At 39.7% G+C, this 12322-nt stretch overlaps 1 protein-coding gene across 3 annotated transcripts in view; it reads left to right on the top strand.

The window, feature by feature from the left end:
* Positions 1 to 12322, top strand: part of COMMD1 (copper metabolism domain containing 1) — a 67905-nt gene that overhangs the window by 37841 nt on the left and 17742 nt on the right. Inside the window, exons 3-4 of one of the 3 annotated variants that reach the window (XM_027715361.2) lie at positions 11316 to 11395; positions 12072 to 12202. The exons of 1 other annotated variant lie outside the window; for it this stretch is intronic. In XM_027715361.2, the coding sequence (XP_027571162.1) occupies positions 11316 to 11395; positions 12072 to 12138 (147 nt within the window). In that variant the 3' untranslated portion in view covers positions 12139 to 12202. Of the gene's footprint in view, positions 1 to 11315; positions 11396 to 12071; positions 12203 to 12322 lie in introns of those variants that run through there. One more of the 3 variants, XM_027715449.2, reaches the window with a different exon arrangement.

Genomic DNA, 12322 nt, shown 5'->3' with positions numbered 1-12322 from the left:
TGTGTCCCAGCACAGGAGTGGGATACAGACAGTTGTTTCCATGTTAGGGATGTAGAGGGGGGCAATGCAGAGCTTATAATTTGCTATTTAATTACGAAATCACTATTCTCATTAAATATTTGCCATAGCAGCTTTTTCCTGTCCACGGCTCTTTTTGTTTGTCTCTCTCCTCACAGGAGTGCAGGAAAATGAAAATACTTCACTTCTTTCTGTATTATTTTATTATACTTCTTTCTGAAGTATTTTCTGGATTTTTTAGGTAGAATTACATCACAGAAAGGGTTATCAAACTGGGCTGCCCAGTGAGGTGGTGAAGTCACTGTCCCTGGAGGTCTTTAAGGAAAGACTGGAGGTAGTATATAGTACCATGGTCTAGTTGACATGGTGGTAGTTTGAACTCAAGGATCTCAGAGGTCTTTTCCAACCTAATTGATTCTGTGATTCTATGGATTAATCCCATATATCATGCTTATGAAGGACAAGTCCCAATCCTAACCTTACAAAGATGCTTTTTTGTACTGTATTTGTGTATCTTCAAAGGCTTTAATTCTCCTTTAGCATTTAATTTCTAGTAACTCCTAGATTAAGGAAATGTTTTAAGGGGAGGGATTACATAGTGCTTTCAAAGTACTGAATTGTTTATTAGGGTGAGCTGCATCACTCTGGGGTTGTTTCATCCCCAGGACCGAACACAATCATCGTCACATCTTTTCTTTGTGCACTTGCCTCCTCTTTCCACCTGAATCAGCATCTGAAAGGGAGCCTTGAAGCTTGTCTTGTTTGAAAACCTCCAGATTTCTGGCTTGCTGTCACTGTCATCTTTGCAACAGCATTGCAGTCAGGTACCATGGTGATCTTAAACACTGTCACACTGCCTGCATGTACTTCTCAAATAGTTTTTGTAAGGTTTTTTTATTGCTTTGATTCCAAGATGCTGAAACAAGAGGCATATCTAATCCCCACTACAATGTCAATGCCATTTACCTGAGAAGAAACTAATTTTTAATGATTTGCTCAGTGCTTATCAGTGCCTTATTCCTTTGTACTTCTTTAGCTTCGGGAGAACAGTTTCTGACGTTGGAATCTGCCTGTGTAAAAGTGCTGTTCACTGAAATACAAATGGATCTCTACTTCTAGACGTGTTTCAAATGAACACTGGTAATGAACTCTTTTGTACTTCTACTTGGAAAGCAGAAATATAAAATGCTACAATATTCTCCTAACTTCCCTGGCCTTCAACTTATCCAGGAAGCAACTCTTAACAGTCTTTTTCTGGACTTGAAACAAAATTTTCTAAAACATGGAAAATGCATTGCACACAGACCTCAAGGCCATGGCTACAGATGTAAGAACAGAACCAACTCAGAACTGTGTTTAGACATCCCTTGTGGCACCAAGGGCATGTAATTTCCCTTCCCTGTTTGGCAGAGCCTCCAGTGATTCCAGAATCATGTTGGAGTCCCAGGTACAACAACATCCTGCTCCTTAGGGGTATGAGAGTGGTTAGTACTATGATTAAGGTAATATTATCCTGAAAAAAATTGCTACATGGGTTAAGATTGCAGTTATGCATCATACTCGAGCAGGTACAAACTGCCAAGCTGTTTGCTATCCTTCCCTGCTCCTTTCCTATCCCAGAAAGGGGTTTGCTTGCTTTACTGGGTTGATTTGTGGCCAGATTAGTGGAGAGGACTCCAGTGGTTGCCAGCACTGGCATAGGGGAGTTTTCTGGGAAGGGGGAGAGGACCTCAGTTTGGCTCCTTGTGTAACTGGAGGAGGCTCTGCTGGAAGCCTGCAGTAAGAGATGGTGCTGGCAGTGGCTGATGGTCGTGGTTCTGAAGGGTTTATCATGCCTCTCACCCAGGGATGTTGGAATTACTAGTTCTTCATAACCTTTTTTTGTTTTCAACAATCAAAATAAACTAAAGCTTTTTTCTGAGGGGCTGTTAAGTTTGATAAAGTCAACAAAAAAGTCAATGAGAACTTAAACTGTAAGCATACCATAATTCTTTTTTTTTTTTTTCCTATTTCACATAAGGAAGGACCAAGTGGCCAGAAGCAGTAAAACCTAACTTACTGTATACTGGGAAACTGGGGCAGGGGGTGGAAATAAATCTTTGAGTGGGATAGCTTTCTTCTGGGAGAACTCTTACAAATATAAACATTGAAACAGAAAATATTACTCTGTTCTATCTAAATAACTTGTTATGTTCACTTGGCAAAGGCTAATTTTCAATATCTAAAGTAAAAGGGGCTTCTACTGATTTTTGGGAGGGTTATTTGTTTCTAATTTCAGGGTCTGAGATTCAAAATAGTTTCTTTTTTTCTCCTTCTTCAAAAAGAAAGCCACAGGCTTGTTGCCATGGGCTTGAGGAAGATAATTCTGCTGAATTTCACAGAAGGAACTCTATTTTGCTGTGGACTTACGAGCGGGTTAGAAGAAAGAAACTAAGTCAGATTAGCAATAATTAGATCTATAAATTCAGAGTGAGATGTGTTAAATATATATATTTAACACATATATTAAGATTACATTACTGAGATCACATTATTGAGATATATTAAAAAAAAAAACATCAATTGCCAGGAAAATATGGAGCTGACTGAATAGAGAAGCATGTGAAAGATACAGTGGGCCATCAACTAAAACACTTTTCCAGCAGAAAAAAATCTACTAAGAATTAGTGAAAGTAAACATTTGATGCTGCTCTTTCTCTATGCCGTGTGTGTGCCTGAGGTTCACAGGCTCTTCCCTGGGCTCGTCCGTGCAAAGCCTGCCTGGGGTCAAACTTCCTGGGGCAAATCCCTGGGGGTTTTTCTATTGTTCACCTAAAACTCCATCTCTGAGGTGTCCTTGTTTTTTGCAAAGGAGTCCAGAGAGAGAGATAAGGCTCTGGGTGATGAATTCTGGATCTGTTGTACTGATGGCTTGTGTTTCACTGAGGATGTAATTGAAGGGTGGCAATGTCAGTGCTTCAAACAGATGTTGTTACAGCAGGGATTTTGAAAATATTGCAGAGGTTTATTTGCTTTCATAAGCACTTGAATTCCAGCTTTCCTATGTGATGCCCATCTTCCCTCATTACACTGGCTGCCTGTTTTCCTGCTATGCAAGGGCTTGGGATAATGTCAGAAAATGTGAATTGCAGTGAAATGAGTGGAGTTGCTTGGGGTTTAGTTTGTTCCCCCTCCCAACAGCAGCTGAAGGAAAGGATTTGTTTTCCAAGCACAGTGCCAGAACACCAGTGAAATTTCTGATGGATGCTGTTCTCCTGAGACATGGCAGTGCTTCATTCTTCCTCAGCTTGGCTGGACCCATAGCAGCCTTCATCTGCAAGCAGGGTGGGTTTTTCCCTCTGTCCTGTGGATCCTGATAGACTTACACATCTTTTGGCTATATCTTCAAGTTTGTGGAGACTGGGAAATGTGTTCATGGAGCTTGTATCCAGGGTGTCAGAGGTAACCTTGGGAAAGATCTTTTTACTTAGGAGGATACAAAATTAATGTGACCTGACGGGCAGTCTGAATAAAAAGAGTGAAGAAAACAACATCAAAACAAAAAATTCAAACAGCTGCCTCCAGGAAGTACAAGGGAAGGTGCTAAATCTGGGAAGATTTATCCCCACCTAATATTTGGCCATCAGAATTGCTTCTGAATGTTGTGTGTTGAGTCTCATCTCTGTAGGTTCCTTGTGTAGTCAGTGGAGGGAGAGGCTTCTCCAGGGAGTGACTCAGGGTCGATTCAGAGGGCAAATTTAGCCTGACAAAGACTACCTTAAGCACTGTAGGTACCTGGACTTGATGTGAATACTCCTCAGTGTGGTTTGTTGCACAAATATTTGTGAAAGACTGCTGGTTGTTCAGCTCTCACCTCAAAAAACCACCTTCCAAGTTCAACTGATGCAGTAAAAAGAAGTTTGTTTGTGAAACTAAGATGTTTGCTGTCCATCCTCAGAGAAGATGACTGTTCATCTTTTCCTGTCCTGCCTCTTCTTGGTCTTGTCTCCCTCTGAAATCACACACTGATTCTTTGAGTGGCAGCATTTCCCTGCCTCTTTTGGTAGGTCACACTATTTAGTCTTTTTGTTGCCAATTATAAGAAGGGGGGTGAGAAGAAAGGGTGTGCTGTGAAAGGGATTTTTACTGAGGTATTTGTCTCATGTTAACTCAGTGACATTGTAATAGCTGTGCCTGTAACATTATCCTTAAATAAAAGCTGAGAGTTTGCTGATTGTTCCCCTCTAGTGCTGGAGGGGTGTCCTGTTTCGTCCTTTGCAAAGCCCTCTTACTTTGTATTTTACACTCTGACTTCTTGGTTTTTAATACAAGATGGAAATTCAAGAGGAGTGCAGTTTTTTGGTGAAGGTTGAGCATTGATAGAAGTTGTAATACAAATAATGGAAAAATACTTCTATGTTGATTAAAAAAGAGGGAATTTGTTCCTCTGAGGCTCTAAATGAAACAAAATCTTCATCCACCAATTGATCAGCTATCACCAACAGAAGTATTTCCTTGTGACTCTGAGAAATTTTCTAGATTTGCAATGAAAGATGTGAACACTTCTGCAAAAAACAATTAAACCTTTTTAATTCTGCTTTCCTTTCTCTCTCTGTCGTCTGAGACTGTTTTGCCTCTATTAATCTCTAGCAAGTACGTCTTTCCATCTTAAAAATATGGAATAATTTAAATATATTATCATATCAGTATTTTCACAGTGAATACCAGTTACAGCAAAAAAGATTAGTAGGATTAGTAAAATTACTTAAACATTCTGTATTATAAAACTATAGGAAACTGTGGTGTATCACGTTGCTGAGTGTGTTGTGTCTGGAGCAGGAGGGACTGGATTTGGCAGCATGGCTATGAAGACAGAATTAAATCCAATTTGTTTTGTCTTTTCATTGGAAGATGTCAGTGTATTCTAAAAAACAACCATTTATTCAACGTTGAAACATGATCTGCAATGGCAACATGAATTCCTTTCCATCTGAGCAGGAAGCAGCTAGCACTGTCTATGGAGTTTTTTCATCAGGGATAAATCCACAGGAACCTTTGCTGACCTCCCTGTGTCTTGAACTTCTAGTTTGACTTAGTCTGCTTTACCTGTTTATCCTGTGCACTCCTTGAGTAAGGGAATTTCATGCCAGGGAGCAGCCTTGCTGATACTCAGAATTCAGAAACTTCCTGAAAACAGTGTACAAGTAAATATGTAGGTCAAAGAGAGGGAAATTTTAGTTAAGGTTTTATTGGTAGTTTTTTTGTTGTTATCACTCTACAGAAATATATTTTGTATTTGTAAACCACTAAAAGCGTTGTGTGCCTTTACGTCTTAGAGATTTTCAAATATTTTTGTAAATATTTGTAAATATTTATCTTTGAAATTACACAGTCAGCTAATTCATGGATAAGGGAAAACCTGTATTTCGTTGTCAGGCTTTCAGTGGAAGGAGCTGTCTGGTCAAATCCCATAGTGCAGATGATACCAATTTAAAAAGGCTTTTCAGCTTCTCACGTGTTGATGTTCTCAACAGTGCTATCATACTCTGCATGTGTTGGCATGGTCAAAAAAAAAGAACAGAAGAAGGTGTTGAAGTGATGGGCTGTAGCTGTGTGGTGCAGCCTGGCAGGGATGAGCCAAGTGTTTGGCTTTGGGACAGGAGACCTGCAGCCCACAGGGCCCAAATTTTAAAGCTTCGGTTTTGTTTCTGTTCTTCCCAGCGTGCGGAAAACTTTGTTTTTGTAGTGTTTCTGGAGAACAGCTAAAAGGTAAGGTTAAATTCTTTCAGGACAAGTCCATCGAATCTGACCTGGGGGAAAAACAGAAAAAAAAAAAAAAGAAATCTTTTGTGCTTATCTCTAAAGTGTATTTTAAATGAAAACTAAAGAAAAACAATAAACAATTACAGAGACAGGGTTATTTCTGTCATGATATTCTGCCTTCTGTCCCCTAATTTATCACAGCATTTGTGCTTACATAGAGTGAGTTTAACACCAGGCTTAACCCATTTATAAGTTATCTCCACAAAGTGATGTTTTCCAGAAGTGTATAATGGGGGGGGGTGCACAAAGCATGACAGGGAGGAGAAACCCTTTTGCCTCATGTTGTGGTAGTTGGTGGTCAGAGGAATCTCAGGAATCTCTTCTCTTTCTAGCAGGGAAAGAGGTGTTTTCCTACAAAATTCAGCTTCTTTCATGTTGCTTTGCACAGTGCCTGGTGAAAGAAGAGTAGTGGGGGAGACGAAGAGGAAGCAACACAGCATCTCCTTTATTTTCACTGTTTAAATTTAGTACCTCTTGGCTTTTCCACATGAAAAACACAATGGCTAAAACTTAGCTTGCCTTAGGCTTTATTTATTCAGATCTGTTTGGCTTGTTCACATGGGAAGGATCAAGTCTTCTGTTGTTTTCTGGGCCCTGAATTGCAGTCCTTGTTGTAGGGTCTGATTATAAAGTCACATCCCCCAAGAAAGGCGTTTTTGTCTGGTGAAGTGCCGATGGCCAAGTCCTGGCAAGCAGCACTGTCTGGCCAGCTGGGCAGCACTTGGGTTTTCAAGGCTTTGCCTGCTGGACTGTGATGGTATCTGATGGGGGACATTAACTATCAAGATGCTGCTGCCTGTCATGGTTTAAAATGGGTTGTTGAAAAAGGTTTGGGGGCAGAGTATGTTCTCCTAGGGAGAGGGCTGGTTTTTTCCAAGGTGTTGTCCCCCGTAGTGTTGCACTAGAGCTTTGGCAGCTGTCATGGTAGGCACTCGTGACACATCCCTATGTCAGAACACCACGTGGTTCCGCAACCACAGTACATCCAGGTCACCTGGAGAGCCTTAGGGCCTTTTTGTGACCTGAAGTCATGCTCAGAGTATGAACCTGCCCAGCCCCTTAACCCGGCATCAAGGCCCCAGGCACAGCATCAGGGCCCCAGGCACGTTCCCTGCTTTCACCTCTGAGGGTGGAAGGCTTACATCTCCCGCTGTTCAAATAAACATAATTAGTTTGGACTTTGTTTTCTGGACAATACACATTAATTGTGTGGCGAGGCTTTTATTGGCAATAACGTGTTTGCTTTTCCCTCCTGAAGTTGTTTGTGCACCAACACAGTCCTTTGGTTTAAGAGACCAGTTTATTGGGGAGACACGTGTGTTGCTGTCTGCTCAGGTTACCTCAGACTCACCTCAGCAGCGGGCTTTGCCTCTTTATTTAGAAAACAAATAAATAAAATAAATCTTATCTTTGACAAGTATGCAACCTGTGCCAGTCGGCAGTGCTTTTTCCTCTTATTGTGCTGGGCTGAAGTTGTTCACGTGCATTTTCTTGTGCTGCTGGTTAACAACATTCAAAGACTGTGATGTTGCATGTCTTAAAGCCTTTTCCATCACTGTCATGGGGTTTTGTTGCTTATGAACACACATAAACATTTTGTTTATGAACAACAAAAAAGCTGAAGTGAGCTTTCTCACTTTCTCATTGAGAAGACACGTGACACGTCCATCACCCATCCCTGAGGTGCTAAGCTTCATTTTGTAGGAGGGATTTTTATTGGGTTTCATTTTAAGTGAAAGTGAGTGTTTCTAAGAATTCTGTTTGTTACTTTAGTGCTAAATCTTATAAAATACAAAAATATTTAATTATTACTGGGTTTCAGGAAGTTTGGAATTCATTGCATATTTAGAAAAATATTCTGGTATTTTGTGCTTTGTTTATTGTGAAGCCTTGCTACAAAAATAATTCGTAACCCTTCAAATAATACTTAGAATTAGCTGAGGGTCCTCTTTGTCTTAAAAGAGGAAGAAACTAATGGTGTTCAATATTTATCCAGCTGTCTTCCCACTCCTCCCACGAGTACTTAAACCATATGTAAATAACCACTTATACTCCATTTTACATTGTTTTAATTAAAGGCATCTCTTCTTCCTCTGTAATTTCTCATAAAAAACCCACCTATAGAAAAACTAGTTTCTGTGACATGTTTTGCATGAATAAACCGTGAGGTTTTATTAACTTTTTAAACTTTTTTATTTAACTTCTAAGAACACTTGGGAGAAAAACAGATTGTTCAAGAAAGGACGGTTTAAGGAAAAGCCTCATTGGAAGTCAGAGTCTTTTGCTGTGTTCATTTTGTGTTTTTCACTGTCATCTGTTACTTATAATATTTTCAGATTTGAGTTTATTCTGGAGTTTATTTGGGATGCTCAATGATGAGCTTCAGGGGGAATATTTGTCATCCTGTGCTTTAAGGAGAGTGTCAACAACCAATAATCCAGAACCAGGAGTTCAGGTTGAACTTGTAGAGTTGTTGACTATACTATATCCTGCTCTTTCAGATACTTGAGGAGCTAAATAACTGTTTTCTGGCTTTCATTCCCAAGCTCGGGTTGCAGCACTCCTTCGCACTGGAACTCTGTTAGGAGCCTGTAGGTTTGGTAGTTCTGAGGAAGATAGAAGATAAAACTGCTACTTTTATTTGTAATTCCTTTGGCACACATAACGTTAGGAGGATAAGGAGGGAATGGCGCCTGTTAAACTGAATAATTTGTTTTGGTCAAGATTGTCTTAAGGGCAAGTTATTTTTAGAGCTTTATCTGTGGCATGAGTTAACAGAGGTGTTTTGAAGTTCACTCCAACAGGAACAGGGATTGTTTTACCAGCAAATGTGAACAGCTTTGTTTTGTAACTTGAAATCAAGTGTTTAGTTACTCTGTCCGTGTTTTTTGTGGGTCACAGTTGTGAGAAGATTCAGGATATAGATAGCAAGGGAAGTTGCTGAAACAAATGTACCCAGAGAGCAAAATTGAAAGGGAGATGTATTTTGCTTTTTTTTCGCATTGATTGCCCAAAATAACTTTGCTTTTCATGTTACAGAATATTGGTTGGTTTACATAATTTGCTGATGATACAATAACTCACCACCATTCAACGGCATGAACAAATAAACCCAACCCAGGTGCAACATCACCCTCAATTAAATCTTTCATTAGCAGATTCTGTAGATCTCCATTTCCTACATTTTTTAGAACAAACATCTTAATGGGCATCAATAAATGGAGTTATAAAAAAGAAATACTGAAGCTTTCTGGTGATCCTAAGCTAATTTCCTATGTGCAGAGGGATGAAATACTTGGCTGGGACCAGGAGAGGCCCAGGCCAGTGGGCTGCAGCCCAAGTGCTCTCATCAAATAAAACTAGGAGTTTCTCTTCTCTCTTCCTGTATAGTTCTTAACACATGCACTGAGATTCCCAGATAATACTTTATGGATAAGTTTACTGCCAATCTCTTGAGAGTTAGCACATAGAGTGCTGTATTGATTAGGATATTGAGCGCTTTGCTCTGTCAATCTTCAACCCATTAGATTTTCCAAGATGTGTAAGTAAAGTCTTAAGAAAGACAAGCATTTGTAGCTTTAAAAAAGTAATTATTGCTAATGAAACCTTCAAATGAGGGTAAAATGCGGCTGAGCAGGGCACTTTGACATCAGCATAGAGCATTATGCTGACCCTTACTCTACTGAGAATATTCAAGCCTTGAATAAATCAAGACTGATGGATATAATAGTCGAAGTTTGCAGTCTCAGGTTTGGATTGTCTTTTGGTCTTTACTGGACATGGAAAGCATTCTGATTAGAGCTCTAATTTCAAAAGCACACACTGTAAAAAACTGAAAAAAAACAGGAGAAATGCCTTTGTTGGATGAGATGCTTTCTTCATGAGTATTTGATAGATGCTCACATGCACTCATATCTTGCAGCTCTGAAAATTCATCAAAGTTTGAATTTGGCTGTTAGCTGCCCACTTGTATTGAACTCTTGCTAACCAATGACTTAAAAACAAGTCCATTTACTTAAAAACAAGTCCAGTTGTTGTCATCTGACAGAGGCAATTGATTTGTGTGACAGAGGCAGTTGAGTTGTGAGGTTCTTCCTTGCTTCTTTAAAACTCTTTTTTTTCAATGAAAAACAATCTGAATTTATAGGTATTGTCATTAATGGAAGGTAAATACATCTAGAATTCATGTAAAGCTCACTCTGAAGGGTAAAAAACAAGTGTCACACAAGCATTTATGCAAACATTAAAGCATCACCAGTATAAACATTCTTATTCATGGCAAACATCATCTCATCAGCTCACCTCAAACATTTTCATTGACTTTTCAAGAAGGAACTACACTGATATTTTTGGAAACTAGATTGTAGACTAGACACATTGATCAAGACGAAATCCATGTACGATCTGGTTTCCTGTAAAGCTTATGCAACAGGTTTGCAATTTTATACAAACTCTTCTAATGCTGAATGCGTTACAGCTTTGTATAACCTGACTCTTATGTCATCTGCAATTTTTAAAGCAGAGCTGGGTAATCCATTAACAAAACAGTAAGGGCATTAGAGACTACATGGGAGACTGATGGATTACTGCATTTCAGGTTTTGAAGCTCTCAAGGTAGTTGCCTGCCCTGTGAACTGGCATCTCTGTTTCAGATAACCAGCCTGGCTCGGGCATTAAAGGAAAAGCTTTGCATGAACTTCCTTGCTGCAGCGGGATTCACATTACTGAGTTAGCCATGTTTGCTTTCTTGTGCAGTCCATGCAGATAGTGCAGAATATAAAATTTTGGTAATAAACCCAGTCTTTGATTAGATATTTAAAATACACCATTTCCTTATTGTTCTTTTCATATGAGGGGGTCGCTTGGTACAAGCCTTCCTGACTGTGCTTTTCCTGAGGGCTCCAGGCACGTGGCAGGGCAATTTTAAGAACTTGTTGGGTTAAGCAAGAGGAAGCTTCTAAGAAGCGGGTGAGAAAGGTCTCCATCAGACTAATTCAGTGTCATGGGTCTCCTCATGCAGCTGGAGGTGGAGCTTTCTGCCCCTTCTCAGGAAGGGCCATCAAGAAGGAGCCCTCTGCTCCCCAGACACAGTGTTTTTACCATGAGGATTCCTGGAAGGTGTGATCATGTTTCAGGCTTTTTCTCATGTGTGCCGTTTAATAACGAATACTTCAGCACGTTAACAAACCTTCCAAATCATGATAAGGTATTGAAGGGTATTTCTGAGATAGGAGACTTTGTTTAAAGGCTGCTTCCGGTTTTACTTTTCTACCCTAAGTTATATTGTCCTTCACTGGAAGTAAGTCTCAGATTGCTCATTTGGTGCCCTGTCATGTCTGCTTGTTTGCTGAAAGGAAAAAGAAGAAAATACATGCTAACTTTGATTTCTTCAGGCAGAAGTCTTTGGTGTGTGTTAGGCAATTACATCTGTAGTAAAGGCTTTGCAGGGGCTTTCTTCACTCTCAACAAGAAACATTTCTGTATTTACTTTAAAGAGTGCTGCCCTGTTGTGTCACCTAAGAAAGCATCAAATGAAAGGCAGCAAAAAACACCTGAAAAATTGTGGACCAACTTGGTAAGTTGGAAAATTATTGTAGTGGAGTTTTGTACTGATGGCAAATTGTCTTCTCCTCAAAATGAAATGGTACCTCCTTCATATTTACTGTGATCTGCTACACTTGGTAACTCCAAGGATGGACTGGTTCTCCATTCTTCGTCCTTTACACCATATTTTTCCCTAACAACCTTTTTCCTACGATTGTTTTCTTTTTGCTACACCTGTTCCTCTTCCCCTCTTTCATGCAAAAGCACATTAATCATTAACATTCGTACATGTGTCTGAAAAAGGGCCTTTTCAAAGCTGCTTTTAGCTGAACTGTGAATATTAAGCAGCAGATCCACCAGTAGCTGTAGGACATCACTTCTTAAATTCTGCTGCTGTTAAGTGCCCTGGGTTTGAGAGGTACTAGTGCTAGTTGCACACTTCGAGGCACTCAATCCATGGATAATGGACCCAAAAAATGGACAGCAGAATTAGGGACAGAGTGACATGACCTCAAAGTGAGTGTAGCACATGCTGGTAGTAAGCCCCCCTCCATGTAATACACTTTTGGGATAGTGCCTGTAGCATGGAATCATATTTTTTTCAGCTGTGAAGCCCAAAATATTTTTCTGGAAGTGCTGGACCCTTTGGCTGTGTGGCTCCAAAGCAAAACTAAAAATTGGTTTTCTTTATCTGTCATATCTTGAAGTGGTTCAAGGATTCCAGGACAGAACGCCTCTGCACTAGACATGTTGCAAATGTGTTGTAAGAAATGATCCCTAGCTACCAAACTGCTGATGGAAAGCAAGAAGAGAAGATTAAGAGGAGGAAACAACTTACTTTTTTTTTTTATAAATAATAAATGTTATTCTTCTCCATTGGTTTTTCTTTCCACTGTCTTTGCTGTGATTACATAGTTACCTTGGGACAGGTAAATATTGTATTGCAATCTGAAAGTAA

Source organism: Pipra filicauda, unplaced genomic scaffold (assembly GCF_003945595.2).
Source record: "Pipra filicauda isolate LSUMZ 115617 unplaced genomic scaffold, ASM394559v2 scaffold109_size3271384_pilon, whole genome shotgun sequence".
NCBI lineage: Eukaryota > Metazoa > Chordata > Aves > Passeriformes > Pipridae > Pipra > Pipra filicauda.
This window is presented reverse-complemented; position numbering and strand designations above follow the sequence as displayed.